Consider the following 18,946-nt stretch of genomic DNA (forward strand, 5'->3'; position numbering starts at 1 on the left):
AAATGTATGTCGAGATATTCTAATTGATTTTTCATCAACCGTTTTTTGGATAACACAATTTAATCAAAGCTTGATTTTTATGACCAATGCCGTCATGCTACAGCAACAGCTACCATATATTGGTCTCTCAGCATTAATTCTGGAGTGACGTGAGGTGGTAACTATTTATTCTTATTTTGGTAAAAAAAAATCCTAAAATATGAAATAATCCGAAAAAAAAATTCAAACCTAAATAATAAACCCAATCATTCCTAAACCAAAATGAATCCAATTTAACTCAACCGGTCTCGGCCCATTGCATCCCTATTCCCTAGCCAACTCTTACCTGTGGTAGGTGCGGTCAACCAGGAGGCATGCTTTCCCCTAAAATGAAGAAAGCCCAATTAAAATGGGGCCGGGTGAAATAACCTGAAACACTCAAGAACTCACCTACCAACTGCTGCTCTTCTTCACCAACTACCTTCGTTCTTCCTCCCTTCTTCTTCCTTTCTTCAAACTTTAACACAAAGAAGAAAAACAAAAACATTAAAAAAAAACGAAGGAAAAACAGTTGAAATTAACCAAGGTTTCAGCAGAAATGTCATCCTCCACTAAACAACCCGATGTGATAACATGCAAAGGTAAGTCTTGACACCCATCAATCATTTTTTTTTTCTGCTCTTTCTTTTCTTAATTGTTGTATTTATGGTTTGATTGATTGATGTTTGAATACTTTTCTTTTTATTTATATTTTGTTATTAAAGCAATGGTGGCATGGGAAGCTGGAAAGGAACTGGTGATGGAGGAAGTGCAAGTAAGCCCACCTCAGCCTCATGAAATCAGGGTCAAAGTTGTTTGTACCTCTCTTTGCCGCACTGACATTACTGCTTGGGAAACTCAGGTGCTTTTTTTCTTCTTCTTCTTCTATAGATTAGAATTTTAGTCCCAATTTTTTTCCCATTTTTTATTCTTATAGTTTAACTCTGATTGTGTTCCCTTCCTCTCTATCTTACCTAACTTTCCCTTGCATAAGATTGGAGTCCCCTTATTAGAAAGTGAAAAAAAAAAGATTAGTTATTCATGTATTTGATGTCATGTTCAATGAATAAGGATGAGATGCCATCATAAGAGCTCAAACTAGAAAGAAATTTAGGTGGTAAAAATTCTAGTTGACTCTCCAAATAGTAAGAAATTTGCGGGGAAAAATATTCTAGTTGACTCAATGTCTTCTTCATAACAATGATGTTGATATAGTTTCTGTTTAAATCTTAATTGTATTTTCTCTTAAAAGATCGTTCAAAGTGTGGCTGGCGAAACAAATTCTTGTTCTATTAGTTTTGATCCACAGAGACACTTCTTCTTATCTGTTCTTCAAAATTTTTTCTACCATTTCTGTTCTAACATTGGCTTGTATATCTAACAGATCATGCTGATTTGCAGGCTATATTTCCTCGGATATTTGGCCATGAAGCATCAGGGTCAGTTCTGCAACCTTTCTGGTTTTAATTATTCTTTACAAGCCCTTGTTCATTTAAACTTGAAGCCCTTGCTCTATCTGTTTGAACCAATGTTGGAGACAATTAATTAAACCGTGATAAAAAGATTTGTATATACTACTGCTTAATGCACCGCATATAATGTGCCACAGCAACTGTAGAGTCAATTAGAACGCCACTAGAATTTTCGAGATTTAAAAAAATAAGGATATCCTTGCTGTATATGGCATTACTTTTTCTTTTTTTATGTTTATATTGACTTTCATATGCTCATTACTCAGTTGAAAAAGAAAGTGGGATTATAGTTTAGTGGTGTTTTGCAGGATTGTTGAGAGTGTGGGCAAGGGAGTGACTGAATTTGTGGAGGGGGACCATGTGCTTACAGTATTCACTGGAGAATGCAAGACATGCATTCACTGTGCATCAGGTAAAAGTAACATGTGCCAAGTCCTGGGTTTGGAAAGAAGAGGTGTAATGCACAGCGATCAGAGGACACGCTTCTCGGTTAAAGGGGAACCTGTTTATCATTACTGTGCAGTTTCAAGTTTCAGTGAATATACAGTTGTGCACTCTGGATGTGCTGTCAAAGTCAGTCCACATGCACCTCTGGAGAAAATATGCCTACTAAGTTGTGGAGTAGCTGCAGGTAAAAGAACTTTTAGTATGATATTGCAGAACTCAGCATGCAGCTCTCTGTTTCTATGTTTCTGTTTAACGGATGCAGTAGTATGAATATATGTTGAAACCTTTACAAAGAGCTAATGCTGGAAAGAAAGTACTAAAATTTTTGGGGTTCCATGGGTTTCCTACTTTCCTTAGCTAACTTATATATTCTTGAGCAATATAAGTTTGTCTCAGTAGATGTAATTCTCAATTATAGTTGACTAGACTTGACAGTCAAAGCTTTGGTTTTAGGTCTTGGTGCAGCTTGGAATGTTGCTGATATATCTAAAGGATCAACTGTGGTGATTTTTGGTCTTGGAACTGTAGGCCTTGCTGTAAGTATAAGTAGAATGCTTAGTGACAAGCTCAGTGCTGTAATGATCTGTCAGCCATATTTGATCCATTTTGATAAATTATTACAAAGCTTCTATGATTAGGTTGCACAAGGTGCCAAACTTAGGGGAGCATCTCAAATAATTGGTGTTGAGACTAATCCTGAAAAGTATGAAAAAGGTAGTATAAATATTGCACTCCAAGTTATGGGTTTTGAGTTCTGTGCTGTTGAAAATTCTCTAAAATGATGTGTTGTTATGGTTGCAGCAAAGGCTTTTGGAGTCACAGAATTTTTGAACCCCAAGGATTGTAAAGAACCAATTCAGCAGGTATTCATTCAAGGAGCAATAAAAATCAGAAAATTCTTTTATAATATTGTTGAATATATATCCATATTATATAATGATATTCAAAAGGCTGAATGATCTCAATAGAAAGATAACATCATCACTGATTATGCCTCTTACATGACTTATGCTAGCCAGTATAAGGTTGCTGCAGAAACAAGCATAGATTTATACTTGTCCGTGTGCTCAACCATGCATGCACACACAAACAAAAGAAAGCAGTATTGAAATCTTAGACAATGCAATGGGAAACTAAAATTCAATTTATGTTTCTTTTTTCTAAAAAAAATATCCAGGTTATTAAGCGCCTATCTGGTGGAGGGACAGATTACTCCTTTGAATGCATAGGTGATACTGGAACAGTAGCTACTGCATTGCAATCGTGCTGTGATGTAATTTCTTTTCATATTATCTGTTAATTCTTCTCTGTTTAAAGAAGATTTATTCATCAAACTGAAACTTTCAAAAAAACAAAAAAACTGAAACTTTCCAGTCCTCTGTTGTCTCATAGGGTTGGGGTTTGACAGTTACTCTTGGTGTACCAAAAATGAAGCCTGAAATAGCAGCTCACTATTCAGCATTCCTTTCGGGAAAAACATTGAAAGGATCTCTATTTGGAGGATGGAAACCTAAATCTGATCTTCCATCATTAGTAGAGAAGTACATGAACAAGGTAAGAATTGCAGGAGAACTTCCTGTGGATTGATGCATAGTTATTGCAAATAGCATAATTAGTTGCTTTTTCCTTTAATAGTTTAATTTTTGGACTGTGCTAACTTTTTGGGTTCTAAAGTACGAGACATCTCATCAGTAGTGAAATTTAGGGCATATATCCCTTCCCTGTACATACAACACAGCTCTTACTATAATAGCCTGAAAGTTCCTTGATTTGCATAGTATAGCTTTATAGCTCGAATGAGTCCTAAAGCACTCAATTTTAACTTAAATGTGTGTTGCCTACAATCAGATGGTTTTAGAATATTGCACAAGGCAAAAAAAGACAAATGAAATGGTTAAATTAGCATTAGCAAAGGCTGTAGAGCAATTACTGGTTTGGATTAGAAAGCAAATAAGAGATAGCAACATTATTACATTTTAGCATAAATAAATGAATGAGTACTTTGGTGATTTCAGTTTTTGGTCTTGAACCTTTTTTAAGTTGAAAACAGCTGAGCAATTTTATGGTCTTTTTTCTTATATGGATAGCCCTTTGAAAAGGAACCCCTTGCTTCAATCTCCATACCTTAATTTTATTTTGCATGACCTTTAAGGGGAAACTCCATCCATGGTCTTTATTCTAGTTCCACTTTAGTCCCTAACTTCTGAGTTATTCCATTTGGGTCCTTAACCTTTTAATGTGATTCCATTTTGGTCCTTATGTTAGATTATTCCATTAATAACTGAGAAAAATGTCCACACAGAATGCCAGGGAATGTCCACGTGGCATATCACATAATTTACAACATGAATATGATGTCAATTTTAACGAAACAATTTCATGAAATGATCAAAATGGAACCATTTTAGAAAGTTAAGGATCCAAATTAGAAAATTCAGAGGTTAGCTTCTCAAGTGGAACTGGAATAAAAAGTTAGGGACCATAAGTGGAATTTACCCGCCTTTAAGATTATTTAATAGAATTGGTCCTTCAGAGAAAATATTCGCTACTTGTTATGAAATCAAAAGATTGTATTAGCAAAAAGTTCATCTATTATGAAACTTTCTAGTCCATCGGTGCTCAAGATATGGCTTACTGTAATGTCTGTATGTCTACAATCATATAGCCAGGGTCTCATCGAATTGACAAACTGTGTAAATGAGAAAAGTCACATTAAATTGACAAGAAATGGCTTACTGTAATGTTTGTGTGTCTACTATCATATAACCAGGATCTCATTAAATTGACAAACTGTATAGATTGAGAAAAGTCAAAGGAACTTGCAGAGAAATTTAGACTGAACTGTTCAAATGCATGCAGTCAATGTTTTGCACAAATGAATGTGCAACGATAATAATGCATGTCTATCGGCTACTTAATATATGATACTAAGGGAATTCTATTAGCAATGGAAGGAACACAAGTTAATTAAGTCTCCAATAAGATTTCTCATAAAAAGGGACATTTAGTTGTGATGGTTGGTCAATTGGGTATCTCATCTAAGGTGATACTTTAAATGTCAATCTTGAAGCCCACTAATTCTTATAAATCTTCAATAACATTCCACAAACCTGCTAGGACTAAGGATATGTGTTTATGTTTTGTAAGAGAAGAAAACATTATGTGTTGACTTGATAACTCATTTCCACAGGAAATCCAGATAGATGAGTTCATCACACATAATCTGCCATTTGAGGATATCAACAAAGCTTTCAGTCTCATGAGAGAAGGAAAGTGTCTGAGATGCGTTATTCACATGCCAAAGTAGTTTCCATATATGGGGTTCACAAGTATGCATGAATAAATATGGAAGCAAAATGATCTTCTGTTTTTTATGCTGTTTACCTTGGTGGGAGCTGGGAAGGTACTACTTATAAAGAGAGAGAGAGAGAGAGAGAGAGAGATTGAATTTACTGCCACCTCATCATTTTTTTTTTGCCATGTCATTATTTTGGAATATTAATATTATCATCATATATTCAAATGCAAGCATTTATCCTTACTGTTATGCTTTACAATAAGGGGAAAAAACCTCCATAATTAATTACTATCCTCCCTAGTTAGTTTCAAAGTATAATTTCGTTCCTTAAAATGCTCATTTTTCTAGCATTTAAATCTGTTTTTTTAAAACACAAAATTATATATAGCACAAAATGTCAAAGAACAATTGGAAAAAAGATATAGAAACTAAAGATTTTATTGGCATCGTTATAGATAATATTAATGTTTGAGTAAAATGCCAAAATGTAAGAAGGTTTTGAATGTGTCATTTTACTTTTTTATTAAATAATTAAATGTTAATGGAGAAGAAACAAGTAGAAAAGAACAAAGAGTTGGAGGGATAGAAGTAGAAAGAAATTAGCAGGACATACGTTTAAAAAATTAAGAATTTCTTTATTTTAAACTTCCTTATTATTAAAAAAACTGAATTTTTTGCTAAAACATATTAAGTATTAAGTAATTAAAAAAATGACTATTATGTTATATCCATTTGTAATTAATTAAATTATTAACTTTTATAAATGTCAATCTTGAGGCCCACTAATTCTTATAAATCTTATCCTATTAATTACTTTCCAACTTGTGCAGTTGGAGATCTTATTAGTCCATGAAGAACTTCGCAGCCTATCCTTAGCATTATTACCAGTGGCTATATTTGTAGTGTTTAATGCTAGATTTTAAACTTTAAGAAGGATAAAAATGAGTCTTGAGAATAAAAGGCGAGGCTTGAATGCTTCAAGACAAACCTTTTCTTCCCAGGGTTGTGCATCTGTAAAACATTCCACAAGCTTGGTAGGGGTAAGAATGTGTATTTATGTTATTTAAAAGTAGAAATATTATGTGTTTACTTCCCATGATATATGAGAGAAGGAAAGTGTTCTGAGATGTATTTAGCTATCACTTGCAGCTTTAGATTTAGAATTCACTTGCAGCTTTAGATTTAGAATGGCAATCGAAACAAAAAGAATAGTTTTGCAACTCATTATCTGATCAAGTTCTTGCAGTTCCAAAGAGAATCAAAGGATCGGCTTGACTTGGTGAACCAGAAAGCTGCAATTGCCCATACTCATTCCAAAAGGGTTCTTCCAGTTCCACCATATTAGTTGAATTCTATTATATGAAATAGGAAGGTTACCATCAAACCTGTATCAATATCTGGTCAAGACAAACCGATACCTATTCATCCTTTGAGTTTGCAAATATACCATTTCTGGGAACCTATCGCCGGGGAGACGATATTCATGCATATTCCAGTTAGTTTTGGTAGCATCTTTTCCATTCTTTGTGTCGGCCTTGTGCTCATAAAAGTTAAGCACACCTCTTTTTTCAAAGTTAACTTTGTATTTCATTCAAGAAAGACCCTACAAAAGCTGCTCAAGAAAGGCAGGAAATTTGATTAACCCAGAGGCAGCAAAGTAGCAGAAGAATACAAAAACTGAAGCATATTCAAGTACCCTATAATTACCTTCTCTTGATTATCATTAAAAAAAGGTTTCTCTATCCGCCTTCGCCTTCGCCTTCAGGAGTCCTTGTAGGTCTTTTCCCGTTGGAGTTGGCGGGAGCTGAAAAAGAAGCAAAGGCTTGTGGGAGTAAACGTCACAAGCATTAGCTGAGAATGAGATTGCCCAATAACCCCACGTGGCTGCTGCCGTCACCAGCAATCAAACTTGGGGAGATAATAGGAAACTCACTACCTATCGGTAGGATCCCGGAAGCCTGTGCATTTTTCTCTGCAATATTTAAAAAAAAAAAAGTGTAAAAGAGACGCGGCGTAAGCAGCTTGGCAGGGCAGGTCTCTTGTTTCCTATTAAAACACTACTGGTTTCCTATAAAAGCACTACGAACAGTAACTCTTTTTTCCAGCGTTAAAATACCGCGAAATAGTGCCATCACTCTTCTCATCAAACCTTGAGAATGTATTCCCTAGGCGTGGTTTTTGATCCTTCTGATCGAGACATCGTTTCTCACTATCTCCCCATGTTGATTTCTGGTGAATCAATGAGCAGTTTAGGTGATTTGCAGTACGTGATTGGTTTTGCAGACATCTATTCCACCAAACCAAGTGTCTTTTTTGATGTGAACAACGGGAATGGTCTTCCCTTCTTGAAAAGCAACCAGAGATTCATCTTCACCCACCGTCAGAGGATTTCCAAGAAGAATGCAAATGGAAAGTCATCATTACGATGAAACGCTAGGAGTTGGAGACAGTGGTGGATATTGGAGGTCTTCAACCGCTGAGAAGCCTATACTTGATGAGCAGCAACAGGAAATAGGGTTCGTCAGAACCCTTAACTTTTTTGAGTTCAAGGATGAGAAAAAAAGTCGAAAGGATGCCACCAAAACTAGGTGGTTAATGCATGAGTATCGTCTTCCCGGAGACACGTTCCAAGAATGGGTTATCTGCAAGATCAAGGACACCTCTGGTTCTCCACATGATGAATATTCTGATTCTATTTGGGAGAAAGAGTTGTTCGGAAAATTATTGTTGCCGCATTCAGATGAGAATCATCATCATCAAGACGAATATCAGTCTCAGATTCAGTCATCTACTGTTTTCAATAATGGAAATCTACCAAGTTATGAAGTTGATCAGCTACTAGATGATGACCCTTTTAAAGAGGTGGATCAGCTATTGGAGATCAACGACGACAATCAGATTCAAACTCAGTCATCCACCGTTTTTAATAACGGAAACCTACGAAGTTATGAAGTTGATCAACTACTGTATGCACATGAGAAGGAAATATCAAAAGATGATGACCCTATTAAGGATGTGGACCAGCTATGGGAGATCAACGACGACAATCAGATTGTTGATTACTCTTTCAAGGAGATGGAGCAGTTACTGGGAATGAACGACAATGATCCGATTGCTGACGTAGACAAGGCATTGGCCACGATGAATTCCTATTATTTGCCGGACCTACTCGACTAGATTTAATCCAAATAATTTCGCTTTTGTTTTTGATCTAGAATTGATTCTTTTTCTTTTCTTCTTTGAAGTTGTAAAGATCTTTTCTGTAAGTTGAAATTAGAATGTTATTACCATTGATTATCAACTACTTTGGATTTATTTCTTAAATTGATTCTATCTGCTTGAATATTGGAGTAAAATTTGGTACTCTGACACAATATTCAACTGCAACTCATTGTTGCTTGTTGCTGTGCATCTATAGAAGATGATGAATCATTTTTAGCTAGGATGGCAATCGCATGAAGCTAAGCTTTCAATTATGTAGAGGCAAATATATATAGAGCTCGTGGTCGATATATATCAGAACAAATGGTAGTGGGAGGTCGCCATTAATGATGAGCAAGAAGCAGTACCTAACCAAAATTGCAAACAAATGAAATAATTTAAGCTCTACTTTGGAAATCCTACCAGCAACTGATAATTACATATATAGCAACTTGATTTCTCGTGGTCTATATATTATGCTCAATCATTTGGCCTTCCGAAACCAGGGGTGAATATCTGACCAACTGCTTCCAGTGCAGAGAAATTCCAACTCTCAGCATGCCTAACAATCTGCAAATAAAATAATCTCATAGTGAACAATCATAAATGATGACAGTAATGGTATACAGATTAAATCCACCAGAGAGAAATAAAATTACTTGTGTATTTCTACAATACTCTAAACCAGGAAAAAACAGCTGACCTTGCATTTCTACAATACTCTAAAGGGAGTTATTAAGGCATAATACACAAGATAATTGAAAATAACTCAGCTAGGTAATAAAAGTGCTCCTTTCTGACCTTGCATTTTCATCGACTTAACATGAAGTTTCACACACCTGCGGAAGCATTTTAGGCAGCCACCATCTCTATCATAATTCTCAATCATTTTAAGTGAAATTATTTTTCTGAATAACAATCATTTAAAAATTTTCAGTTTTAAAGTACCTCCAGCAAGAATCAGACAACAGCTACTTGAATGGTTTTATGCAGTAAAATGTTTTAATTTTCTTTTTCTGTGAAATATGTTTTTCTACGATAAACTGGTTAGTACCTAAATAGACTTAGCTTGCAGTGTAAAGTGAGTGATAAGCTGCTGTTCACTGACAATAGAATAACTTCAAATTCTAGCTCTTAAGCAACCTAATTTTCCTTGAGTTTTCAGACTAATTGGATCTTGCTGTGAATGCAAAACCAGATGTTTAATGTTGGTGAAATGAAAATAATCCATAATGTTTGTTGGCAGCACAATGTTTGTTTCAACCTTGAAACCCTGCATATAAATGAAAATTATCAGCCACTATCCATAATTATTGAAATCAAATAGGGCTGGCCACAGAAAAAACATTGTGGAGGATGGTCTTTTTGGTGTATGCTTGGGTGCTAGTTATCTTTTAGTGATGGTTTTTGCTTCATCCCCTGCCTGCTTTGGGTATGGCTGATTGGGAGAGTGTACAGCAGGTAGTTATGGATTTTCTTGAGTGAGCAGCTGCGGTTTTGTTGGGGTTGTACAGGAAGTTGGATTGTAAATTGATGATATAGTATTAGGATGTAATGTTTCGTATAAGGAGTGGGATTGTGAGCATGAAGCTCTGTGTAGGGTTGGATGGAATTGTTTTATAGGGAGGGTAATGAAATTATCTATGGCTTATAAAAGGAAAAAATAGATTCGCTCATCTGTCAATCTTTGTGCCTCTGTTAAGAGTTGTGAGCTGCCTGCGAGCATAAAAGCATAATGCCTTCTAAAAGACATATTTTAAAGTTTAAAACACTAAGTTCCAAATTTATGTTAAGGTAAATATATATATATAAAAGGTAGATCAGAGACCTGGAGAGCTTCCAGCTCTCTGACCTATAAGTCATACTATGTGCTTAGATCTCCTTGATATCCACTTGGTAAGTTGAAATATTGCTGCAGGTGTTTCAACAAGTGTGAATCTTAGCAATCAAGACATAAATGTACCTTGAGAAGCCAAGCTCAACACATTTCCTGCCTTTAATTGGTTAAAGCCATGCGCTCCCTTATCTCAAATGCTAATGGTTGCCTAAGCATTAAGGAAAGGATGTGGGCTCTTGTAAGGCCTAAAACAGGGCAAGTTATCACAGGTCTTATTTTGGGTGTGGACTTTTGGCTGCCCATATTACATTGTATGAAAACTGAATTTCCCTTATAAAATATCTCTGTAAAGATTGACTGGGTAGACATGGAAAACGACATTGGCTGCAACAAATGGTTCTTGAGATGCTGAATTTCCCTTATAATTGCTTCCTCTATTAAGTGAAGAAGTCACCTAAACAAATCTAGGACATAGCAATGCGGTTGAGTTTGTAAGTATTCGCAGAATATATTCTGTTCCTGAGGTGCTGTGTGATATACGAATGCCATTCTCTTCCTTTCTCTCTTTCCCTTGGCCACTTTCTTATGAACGAAGGTGAGAAAAATTATTCAAATTTTTTGTCTAAATTTAAACAAAATCTTGTAAAACGTCACTTTACAAAGCTTGGATCGTTCCCGGAATGGGCAAGCCCCAACTACAAACATCTAACAGGCTTGTAATGCACTTTGTAAAGCCTTATAAAAGAGGGGTTTGAGTAAAATGAGTGTTACCTACAAGGAACAAAGGGTGCTTTCTTGTTACTTTAGCTGAACTACCCCATATGCTTTGCTTTTGTATATGTTGTTGTTAGGTTAAGCAGGTTAGACTTTTGAAACCCAGAAGTTTCTCCTCCTTTAAAGGACAAATCAAGACATACCACAGAAGCACATGTCTAGGTTGAAAGGCAAGTCAAATAAGGAACCAAAGTCAAATTGTTGTTATATATTATGACGCTTCCAATGCATTGCCATGGCTTTCTCATATTAGTAGTGTTGAAACCTGTTTGAGGAAAGAAAACATTAAAGAATAGTTATGACAGAGCAGCAGAAAATTCATCCTGTGGTGGATGTTGAAGCACCAGCTCCGACAGTGCCTTTGGTGCCTCCTGGCTCTGCTACATCGGAAAAAGGTAGTCCGGTTCAGCATCGACTGCCACAACGTACCATTCCTGTGATTCACAAAAGGCCACCAAAGAAGAGGAGCTGTTGTTGCAAGTGCATATGTTGGACAATTAGCCTCATTGTCCTCCTCTTGATAGTCCTTGGTGCCACTGTTGGCATTCTCTACCTTGCCTTCCGCCCAAAACTACCCAAATACTCTATTGACAGCCTGAGAATAAGTGATTTGAGGCTCAACTTTGATATGACCTTGTATGCCAAATTCGACGTCAAGATCACAGCTAATAACCCCAACAAGAAAATCGGAATATACTACGAGCAAGGAGGGCGATTAAGCGTGTGGTATACAAACTCAAAGCTGTGTCAAGGGTCATTGCCGAAGTTCTACCAAGGTCACCAGAACATAACAAAGTTGGACGTGGTGTTAACAGGACAAACAGAGGCTGGAAGCACTTTGATGTCAGCCCTGCAAGAGCAGCAGCAAACAGGACAGATACCCCTGGACCTTAAGGTTGATGCCCCTGTAGCAATCAAACTAGGGAAGTTAAAGATGAGGAAGGTCAGGATCTTGGGAGACTGCAAGTTGGTGGTTGATAGTTTATCTGCTAACAATATCATCAGCATTAAAGCTAGTAACTGCAAATTTAGATTGAAGCTTTAAATTCTTTTCTCTTAAGCTTATTTTATAAGTACTTATTATTCTTCAGCTTCCCAGTTTTCTGATGGGGAAGGTCTTTGCCTTTTTTTCTTAACTATTTGTACTTTGTGTGAAAATTGTTATTGGCTTTTGGCACTGTATTGATATCATTCAAGCTATTTGCAGAAATACATCAGTTTAGATTTATGGGTGTTTTTATGAAAAAAATTTCTTCTGAGAATCAACCCCCCACTTGAGGCTAGGCATAAACGAAAATTAACTAAATGAGAAAATAAAAATGGTTAAAGGGATTGCTCTTCTATCACAGTGTAAGTAGGCTACCAACCTGATTTCCCTTTGACAAACCACAAGCAGAAATCATCCTGGTATATTTTTTCATCTCGAGAATGTTAAAGGACTAGGCTCGGTAAAGTAGTACCGCAAGTCAGTGAAAAGTCAATCAAAGATTTAATTCTAGCTCAGCTTAGGGTTTAGTTATAATTCATCAACAATTGCCTTCAATTTCGGCATCCCTGCCTTGTAAGAGTACAAAATTGTAAATGGTAATAAATTCTTAGATATCATCTAAATTGGTGCCTGAATTACTTTACTAAAGTTTATATGCATCAATATTCAATAACCAAAACATAAAGTAAGGATGTCAAAACAAAATTTAAGCTTCACATGGTATAACACTAGGACGTCTGTTTCGTAATGAAGTAAGCATTTCGTTAATAGAAATAATTAACGAACTGAAATATTTCGTATAATATAGGGATCATCGATCCCTGTGTCCCGTCTGTTAATTATCAAATGAAAAGCCAAACACACAGGAAAAACACATTCATACTAGTCATATTTATTGGCGATTAACTTAGTAAGACAACAAATAGGCACATTGACATTATTTTAGAGGTTCCCACATTTTTTTTATGATACACACCATACTACTGCCATTCTTACATTAATTATTAACATGTAACAAACTCAAACTTGTTCCTCCAACAGGCAAGGTGCATGACAAGTGACAACACATCCAGGAGTTACTTAAGTGTGAGAAATAATGGAGTGTGATCATGATGCATGAGCTTGCTAACCAGCATGTTCTGCCAGATATCTGAAACATGTGAAGCAATGGGCAAGTGTGCAACTAAAAGGGCTTTGTAAATTATTAGTGCAAATTTCGAAGCTTCTTCCGTGGCCAACCATAACATGAGACAATGATAATAACATAAAAGGCTAATGTCTGTATTGGCAATTTGTTAAAATCTATCAGTCTCTATCTGATGGGCTATCAGAGGTCATCTTTCGTTAATATGTTCTCCAAATATAACTTTCATTAATTGAAACAGCCAACTGTAAGTGAAAATGTGAGTTTGCTCTACTATATACAAGACAGCTGACAACTGTACAGATAGCCCTGGAACACTTTAACCAAAAATGGACTTCCTCTGACCAGCATGCCTCACTGGTTACTATGGCTAGTTACCAGTTAATGCCCGTGGTCTATGCTCAATGGTAAACAAAGACATCGCAGTCTGAGCAACTGCTCTCACAAATGCCATATTTGCAGTCAAAGTCGGAGCATGCCAGTAATCACCAGTTCCAAACACAATCTTGTTTTTCAGTGCTAGCTTTCTTGTAGTTGGTAGGCCCATAAGTCGTTCCGAAGGGCTATCTCGCACAATCCTGTTACAGTTCACACATACAAAAATGTTGAGAAAAGTCAAATTCTAAATCCAAGAAAATCTGGAATTAGGATCTTTATTTGATCTATACAGATTTAGTTCACGTTTTAAGTTTCTCAAGGGATAGAAGTTTGTTTGGTTTTAGTTTATCCTGTTCCCCATATTTTTAAGCATTGGGAGATCTCGCAATTCTAGAATTGCTTAAAGATTTTGAGTCTAAGGGTTGCACTTTAAGTTTTACTTATGTGTATATGCTTTTCTCATGGTTTAGGAGTTCCTTTAAGTCAATTTTGGTTGTAGGAATAAGATTGTTATAGCCCTAGATATAACGCTTGTAACTTATTTCATGAAAAGAGAACTATTTCCTGAGTTTTTTTTTCCAGCACTGTTGCACTTTGCAAATCTAAATCAATAAACCTTAGATATGACTCCTAGAGAAACCTAGGTGTAATTCTAAGTATTTTTCTTCTTTATTGATATCTCTGCCGCTTTAATTAAGATTTCATATTTGAAACCAGATTTCGTGCTAGTTTGATTTGCTACGACAACCTAAATACCCCATCCCCTAGTTAAATCCTTAAACTCACATCAGATTACCATCAAAGTAAACCCTTCATAAGGAACCATTCCTCCTACTTTGACGTGTACTATCACAGTATGAGGACTGCCCTAAGTAGCTCTCTAAATCCTTGATTTCTCAGCCCACGTTATCCTTACAGTAAATCCAAATTGATACAAAATAAAGACTTAACTTCAGCAAGTAGAATTGTTAGCCATAGAAATGATTACATCTGATTTCAAATCAGGTTTATGTAATTTCTAGCAGTAAAGCAAGGGAAAATGGAATGAATCAGATACTGCTTGTCTTAATCATAAATCCCAGTAAGAATGTCAATGAAGAAACACTACTGACTGTATAGTCTTAATTTATTTGGATGGCATTAAGGCACTAGTAAAACAAGCCAGTTTGTTACTCTTACTAATAACTAAACTTGACCCAACAAATTATATTCATTAAAGGATTCAATTTCTAAAACATTTTTCTCAAAGATTTGTGATATCAAATCTTACTGGGATTTATGATTAACATTTGAACAATTATGGGAACCTATAGATTACCTGTTAGCCTGGGAGGGTTGAAATGATAAATAAAAAGGAAAAAAATGAAATCTTTTGGCGATCATTTCACATAAAAACAAAATTAGAAAGACAGAGATCATGCCATCAAAGACCCTCCAATTGATGACAAGCACAATATGCCAATTGCTTTCCCTACTTTGCAATATATTAGTAACAGTAATCAGAAAACTCACAGGAGGCATTTCAGTAGCTGATCAGCTCTGCTCTTCTCGTTAGCTCCTCCACACATCAATACTAACTCCTTGAACTCTGAAAGAACACTTTCACATATAATGCCTCTCTTTCCAGCTATGGCAGCACTCAGGCCTCCATGTATTGGGTTCTGAATTTCAGACATTGCCTGGCAAGAGGTACAAACCTTACTCCAACTGATCTAAGTCTAATATAAATTACCCTTCAAAAGGCATAAAAACAAATTATGTCTATGTTAACGATAACATAGTGAAAAGTCAGCATCATAAAGTCCAAAATGTCTATTCAAAGAAAAATGGAAAATTTAGGCTTACCAATCGAAATCACTTTTTCTTTACCCTCTTTGTGGGAAGGCAGTTAGGGGAGATACGTTGAGTAAGACCCAGACAGTAATGTAGCATATATCAGCACCGGCCCACATGGTTTTTGTATTAATTGTGGGCTATAATTTAAAGAACTAGGTTATTTACACCAGGCTACAATTTAATGAACTAGGTTATATAGGGTCTGTAATTTTGGTAGGAAAGGCAGTAAGCAACTGCTAATTCATTGGGGTAGGTGAGGTTAAGATTGATGACAAATTAGGGGCTGAAAATGACAATTCTGGTTGCTTAAAATTCTGCAGAGCAGCAGAAAATAATATCCTGGATATCTTTTGAATACCTAATTAGCACAACTCAGTAGGAAAACACATGGATAATTTAGCATGCCAAAGGTACAAGATTTTGTGATGCAAAGAAGACAAAGATATGAAAGATACTGGAATTATTCCATTGCTCAGAGCAGTAATTTGAATTACTACCATAAATGCAAATTGGTAAAGAAGAAGAATTCCCAAACCAGATACAAGCTTACTAAGTTAACAAGGAAATCAACTGTAACATGATTGCAGGATAGGTATTACATGGGATAAGACTTGCCAGTCCAATGACTTCCATGGGAACTTTCAATTGGAACAAACCTATCTCCTTCAATGTTTAGAGATGAAAGGCTCATAGAAGCAGCCTCAGATTTCCAAAGATAAGTATATTCTTTAACCATGGAAACCATGAGTGAAGAGTCTGCCATTACTAATAACTAATAGTTGTGGAAAAGATGGACAGAGAAAGTGCGAGAATGCTTTCTTCTTTTGTCCAAATGGAGACATGCTTCACCTAGAGGCTAGAGGTCAACAAGAAAATTGAATATTTTCTTTAACCTTATCATTTAATGGGTTGGGTGGGGTGAGGAGATTTAACGATCTGACATTGCCACAGTGAGCCAACTCCTACAGTTGTACTTAATTTCACAAGAAATGTTCCTCAGTCATTCCTCATCTTTAAAACAATGTATCGCCCAACACATGAACAAGTGCAAACAAGTGATTAGCAAACTTTACTCCACAAATAAACAAAATTTTCATCAGACATTTTATACACACACATATTGAACCTTCAAGAAACATAGATTTCAACCTAGAATTCATGCCTAGAAACTATTTTAGGCTATCTAACTTTCATGGGGAAATGCAAAGACAGAAGGCAAAGATTTTATGTTATTAATATGGATCAATTTGCATCATCAAGATTCTTAAAATTATGTGCCATGAAGCAGTAGGAAGAATATAAGTTGAATGAAAATTTTACCTGTGCAATCACAAATTCATAATTTCCCTTGAACCTATGCCGCAGTTCAACCTCTGGCTTATTCAAAAGTTCCTCTGCACAACCATTGCTGATTCCTGATACAAGAGCTATCAAAGCTGTTGTATCAAAGTTTACAAAATCATCCTCACCAGGAAAATCCTCCACCTTCGTGGATCCCACCTTTTTCATTTGTGAAACAAGAGCAGAAAAAGAATTGCCTAAGCCTAAGTTTAGATACGCATTGCCTCCTTGACACTCAGGAGGCAAAACATTCACTAACGGATCTTTTGTCCGGTGTTCAGAACTCGCCACATCATCCACAACACGATCAACCTTAATTTCAAGTATACATGCCTCCTTATACGACCTCAGAATTACATTAATCCATTCACCTTCAAATTCCTCACAGAAATCAAAATCAGAGAACTCCAGTGCTAGCTTGGAGGCCCCAAATTCATCCTGGAGCTTCTGATGAATAAAGTTGGTGAGTCCATTCGAAAAGAAGAGGACAATAGAGAAAGGTCTTAAGGTGTTGGTGGACTGCGCTGCATCAAGGACTTGTTGAATTCTAGACTTAAAACCCTTGGTTTTCTTCCTTGGATACCAAGAAATGTAGTTTGGGTTTCTATCAGAAACAATAATCCAAACTGGGTTTTTATTGAGAGTACATACAATATGGACATGGATGGGATTGGAAGAAGAAGAAGAAGAATCGTTTTTATTGGTATTTGAAAATGGAAGTGGAAGTGGCTTGCAAACACGGGAAACTGCAGTTATAAAAGGTTGTTGAAGAATGTGGACAATGGCTTCCAGGTGCCCAATGTTGACACTGTTCATTCCAACACAAGACAATGAAATCCTTTGTTAATTTTTAGCTTATTATTAATGCTATGCATAATTGTTACTTTTTCCATTTTTACTACTTGGTTTTCACGTTTTAAGATACTCTTTGATTGTTGCTTTTGCTATTTATCTTTTTAATTTGGTTCTCAAAGCCACAAAGCAAAATTTTTTTTTAAAAAAAGAGGATTATTTAGATACAAAAGTAAATATACCATTTTTGAATAAATAAAAAGTAAATTTTTTATTTTGTGAATAATAAGATGCAGGATTTTATGTAACAATGTATGTGATCACCTACTCATTTTCATCAAATAAGCTTCTACATGTTTTTACCATTTTTTAGCTTTCAATATCTGCAACTTTTGAGGAAGTAAAAACATAAACAGCAAAAGCAACAATCAAGAATATAATATTGGCATTTATTTTAGCATGCAAACTGCAAAGGCACTTACTTTGAAACTAAAAAAAAAAAAAGGACATATCAAAGAGCTGAATATTAGTAATAAGAATATGAAAAATTAATGCAATTAAAGAAAGGAGGAGGAGTAGAACCTGAGAGGTTGAGAAGAGGTTGGATTGGGAAAGCGAGAGAGAAAAGAGAGCTCGGAATGGGCCAACTTGGAGAGGGTGTGCTTGCAAGGTTGGGTGATGGTGATGCCCAAAGAGTCTATTTTCTCTATCAACACTCGGCATCTCTTCTTCGCCGCTTCCACCTCCTCCTCCCGATTGCCTTGATAATTCATGCCAGGTATCCCAAACCCAAAATCCAAACTTCGGGTAATATTACTTCTTCTTCTTTTTCCCCTAATTTATACTTAATTTACAAATATAACGAAAGATAAAAATTGTTAAGTACTATTAGGCTACTAAGATGTGATGATGGAGACAGAGAGAAAGAGGGTAGAGAATGTGAGTGAAAAACCAAGGAAAGTCTGTCTGGGATAATTACGTAAATCCCCTTCAACAGCTTCCATTGTTGTGGAATCTTTTCTTTGTACATTACATTATTTTCCACTTTGTTAAAGAATTTCAATCAGAAAAAAATAAAATTAATTATAGCTCAGGATAAATGTTATAATTTTATATTTTTCACTTAAAAGACATATTTATTCTATAAAATAAGATTAAGTAAGCTCAAAACTTGTTTTTATTGCATTAAACTCATAAAAAAGAGAGATCTAAGCCCATGCATACATCTGTGCATATATTATATTGACTCTTTCATCCATAAAGAAATAAAACTCACCTTGATTCAGACCTATCTCAATTTTATTATCTCTTATGAGAATTTTATATCAATAAAAATTTAAATATATTTTAATATTATTTGTCATGAATTAATAATTCTAATTCAAAAATAAAAAATAGTTATTACATATAAGTTTAAGTT

General features: G+C 35.6%; 3 protein-coding genes across 6 annotated transcripts; 2 read left to right on the top strand and 1 right to left on the bottom strand.

The window, feature by feature from the left end:
- The first annotated feature begins 390 nt into the window (after positions 1-390).
- Positions 391-8,536, top strand: LOC18599349 (GroES-like zinc-binding dehydrogenase family protein). Of its 4 annotated transcripts, none has more exons than XR_016026309.1 (11): positions 391-620; positions 744-880; positions 1,420-1,457; positions 1,799-2,121; positions 2,391-2,473; positions 2,576-2,651; positions 2,739-2,800; positions 3,115-3,210; positions 3,330-3,491; positions 5,128-5,340; positions 6,482-8,536. XR_016026309.1 is itself a non-coding variant. In XM_007029282.3 (10 exons), exons 1-10 carry the CDS (start codon positions 578-580, stop codon positions 5,242-5,244), a joined length of 1,137 nt encoding a protein of 378 aa, XP_007029344.1. In that variant the 5' UTR covers positions 391-577; the 3' UTR covers positions 5,245-5,478. The 4 variants fall into 4 exon arrangements, 2 of the variants coding, with proteins under 2 accessions (XP_007029344.1, XP_088662457.1); XR_016026308.1 differs by lacking the exon at positions 6,482-8,536 and adding an exon at positions 6,066-6,366; XM_007029282.3 differs by lacking the exon at positions 6,482-8,536 and having other exon boundaries at positions 5,128-5,478.
- A 2,665-nt stretch (positions 8,537-11,201) lies between these two features.
- Positions 11,202-12,238, top strand: LOC18599351 (Late embryogenesis abundant (LEA) hydroxyproline-rich glycoprotein family). Its single transcript, XM_007029285.3, has one exon. It carries the CDS (start codon positions 11,346-11,348, stop codon positions 12,090-12,092), a length of 747 nt encoding a protein of 248 aa, XP_007029347.2. The 5' UTR covers positions 11,202-11,345; the 3' UTR covers positions 12,093-12,238.
- Positions 12,239-13,213: 975 nt separating this feature from the next.
- LOC18599352 (uncharacterized) lies at positions 13,214-18,567 on the bottom strand. Its single transcript, XM_007029286.3, has 4 exons — positions 18,109-18,567; positions 16,714-17,542; positions 15,070-15,236; positions 13,214-13,757 (listed from the first exon to the last, which is right to left on the bottom strand). Exons 1-4 carry the CDS (start codon positions 18,297-18,299, stop codon positions 13,550-13,552), a joined length of 1,395 nt encoding a protein of 464 aa, XP_007029348.2. The 5' UTR covers positions 18,300-18,567; the 3' UTR covers positions 13,214-13,549.
- Positions 18,568-18,946: the final 379 nt, after the last annotated feature.

This window comes from Theobroma cacao, chromosome 5 (genome assembly GCF_053813885.1).
Source record: "Theobroma cacao isolate CCN51 chromosome 5, ASM5381388v1, whole genome shotgun sequence".
Taxonomy (NCBI): domain Eukaryota; kingdom Viridiplantae; phylum Streptophyta; class Magnoliopsida; order Malvales; family Malvaceae; genus Theobroma; species Theobroma cacao.

Coding starts and splice junctions, on each gene's coding strand:
- LOC18599349 (XM_007029282.3), top strand. CDS start 578: ATGTCATCCTCCACTAAACAACCCGATGTGATAACATGCAAAG. Junction 1,458..1,798: donor TTTGGCCATGAAGCATCAGG/GTCAGTTCTGCA, acceptor GGTGTTTTGCAG/GATTGTTGAGAGTGTGGGCA. Junction 2,652..2,738: donor TCCTGAAAAGTATGAAAAAG/GTAGTATAAATA, acceptor TTATGGTTGCAG/CAAAGGCTTTTGGAGTCACA.
- LOC18599351 (XM_007029285.3), top strand. CDS start 11,346: ATGACAGAGCAGCAGAAAATTCATCCTGTGGTGGATGTTGAAGCACCA.
- LOC18599352 (XM_007029286.3), bottom strand. CDS start 18,299: ATGAATTATCAAGGCAATCGGGAGGAGGAGGTGGAAGCGGCGAAGAAG. Junction 17,543..18,108: donor ACCTCTTCTCAACCTCTCAG/GTTCTACTCCTC, acceptor TGGAATGAACAG/TGTCAACATTGGGCACCTGG. Junction 15,237..16,713: donor ATGAATTTGTGATTGCACAG/GTAAAATTTTCA, acceptor ACCTCTTGCCAG/GCAATGTCTGAAATTCAGAA.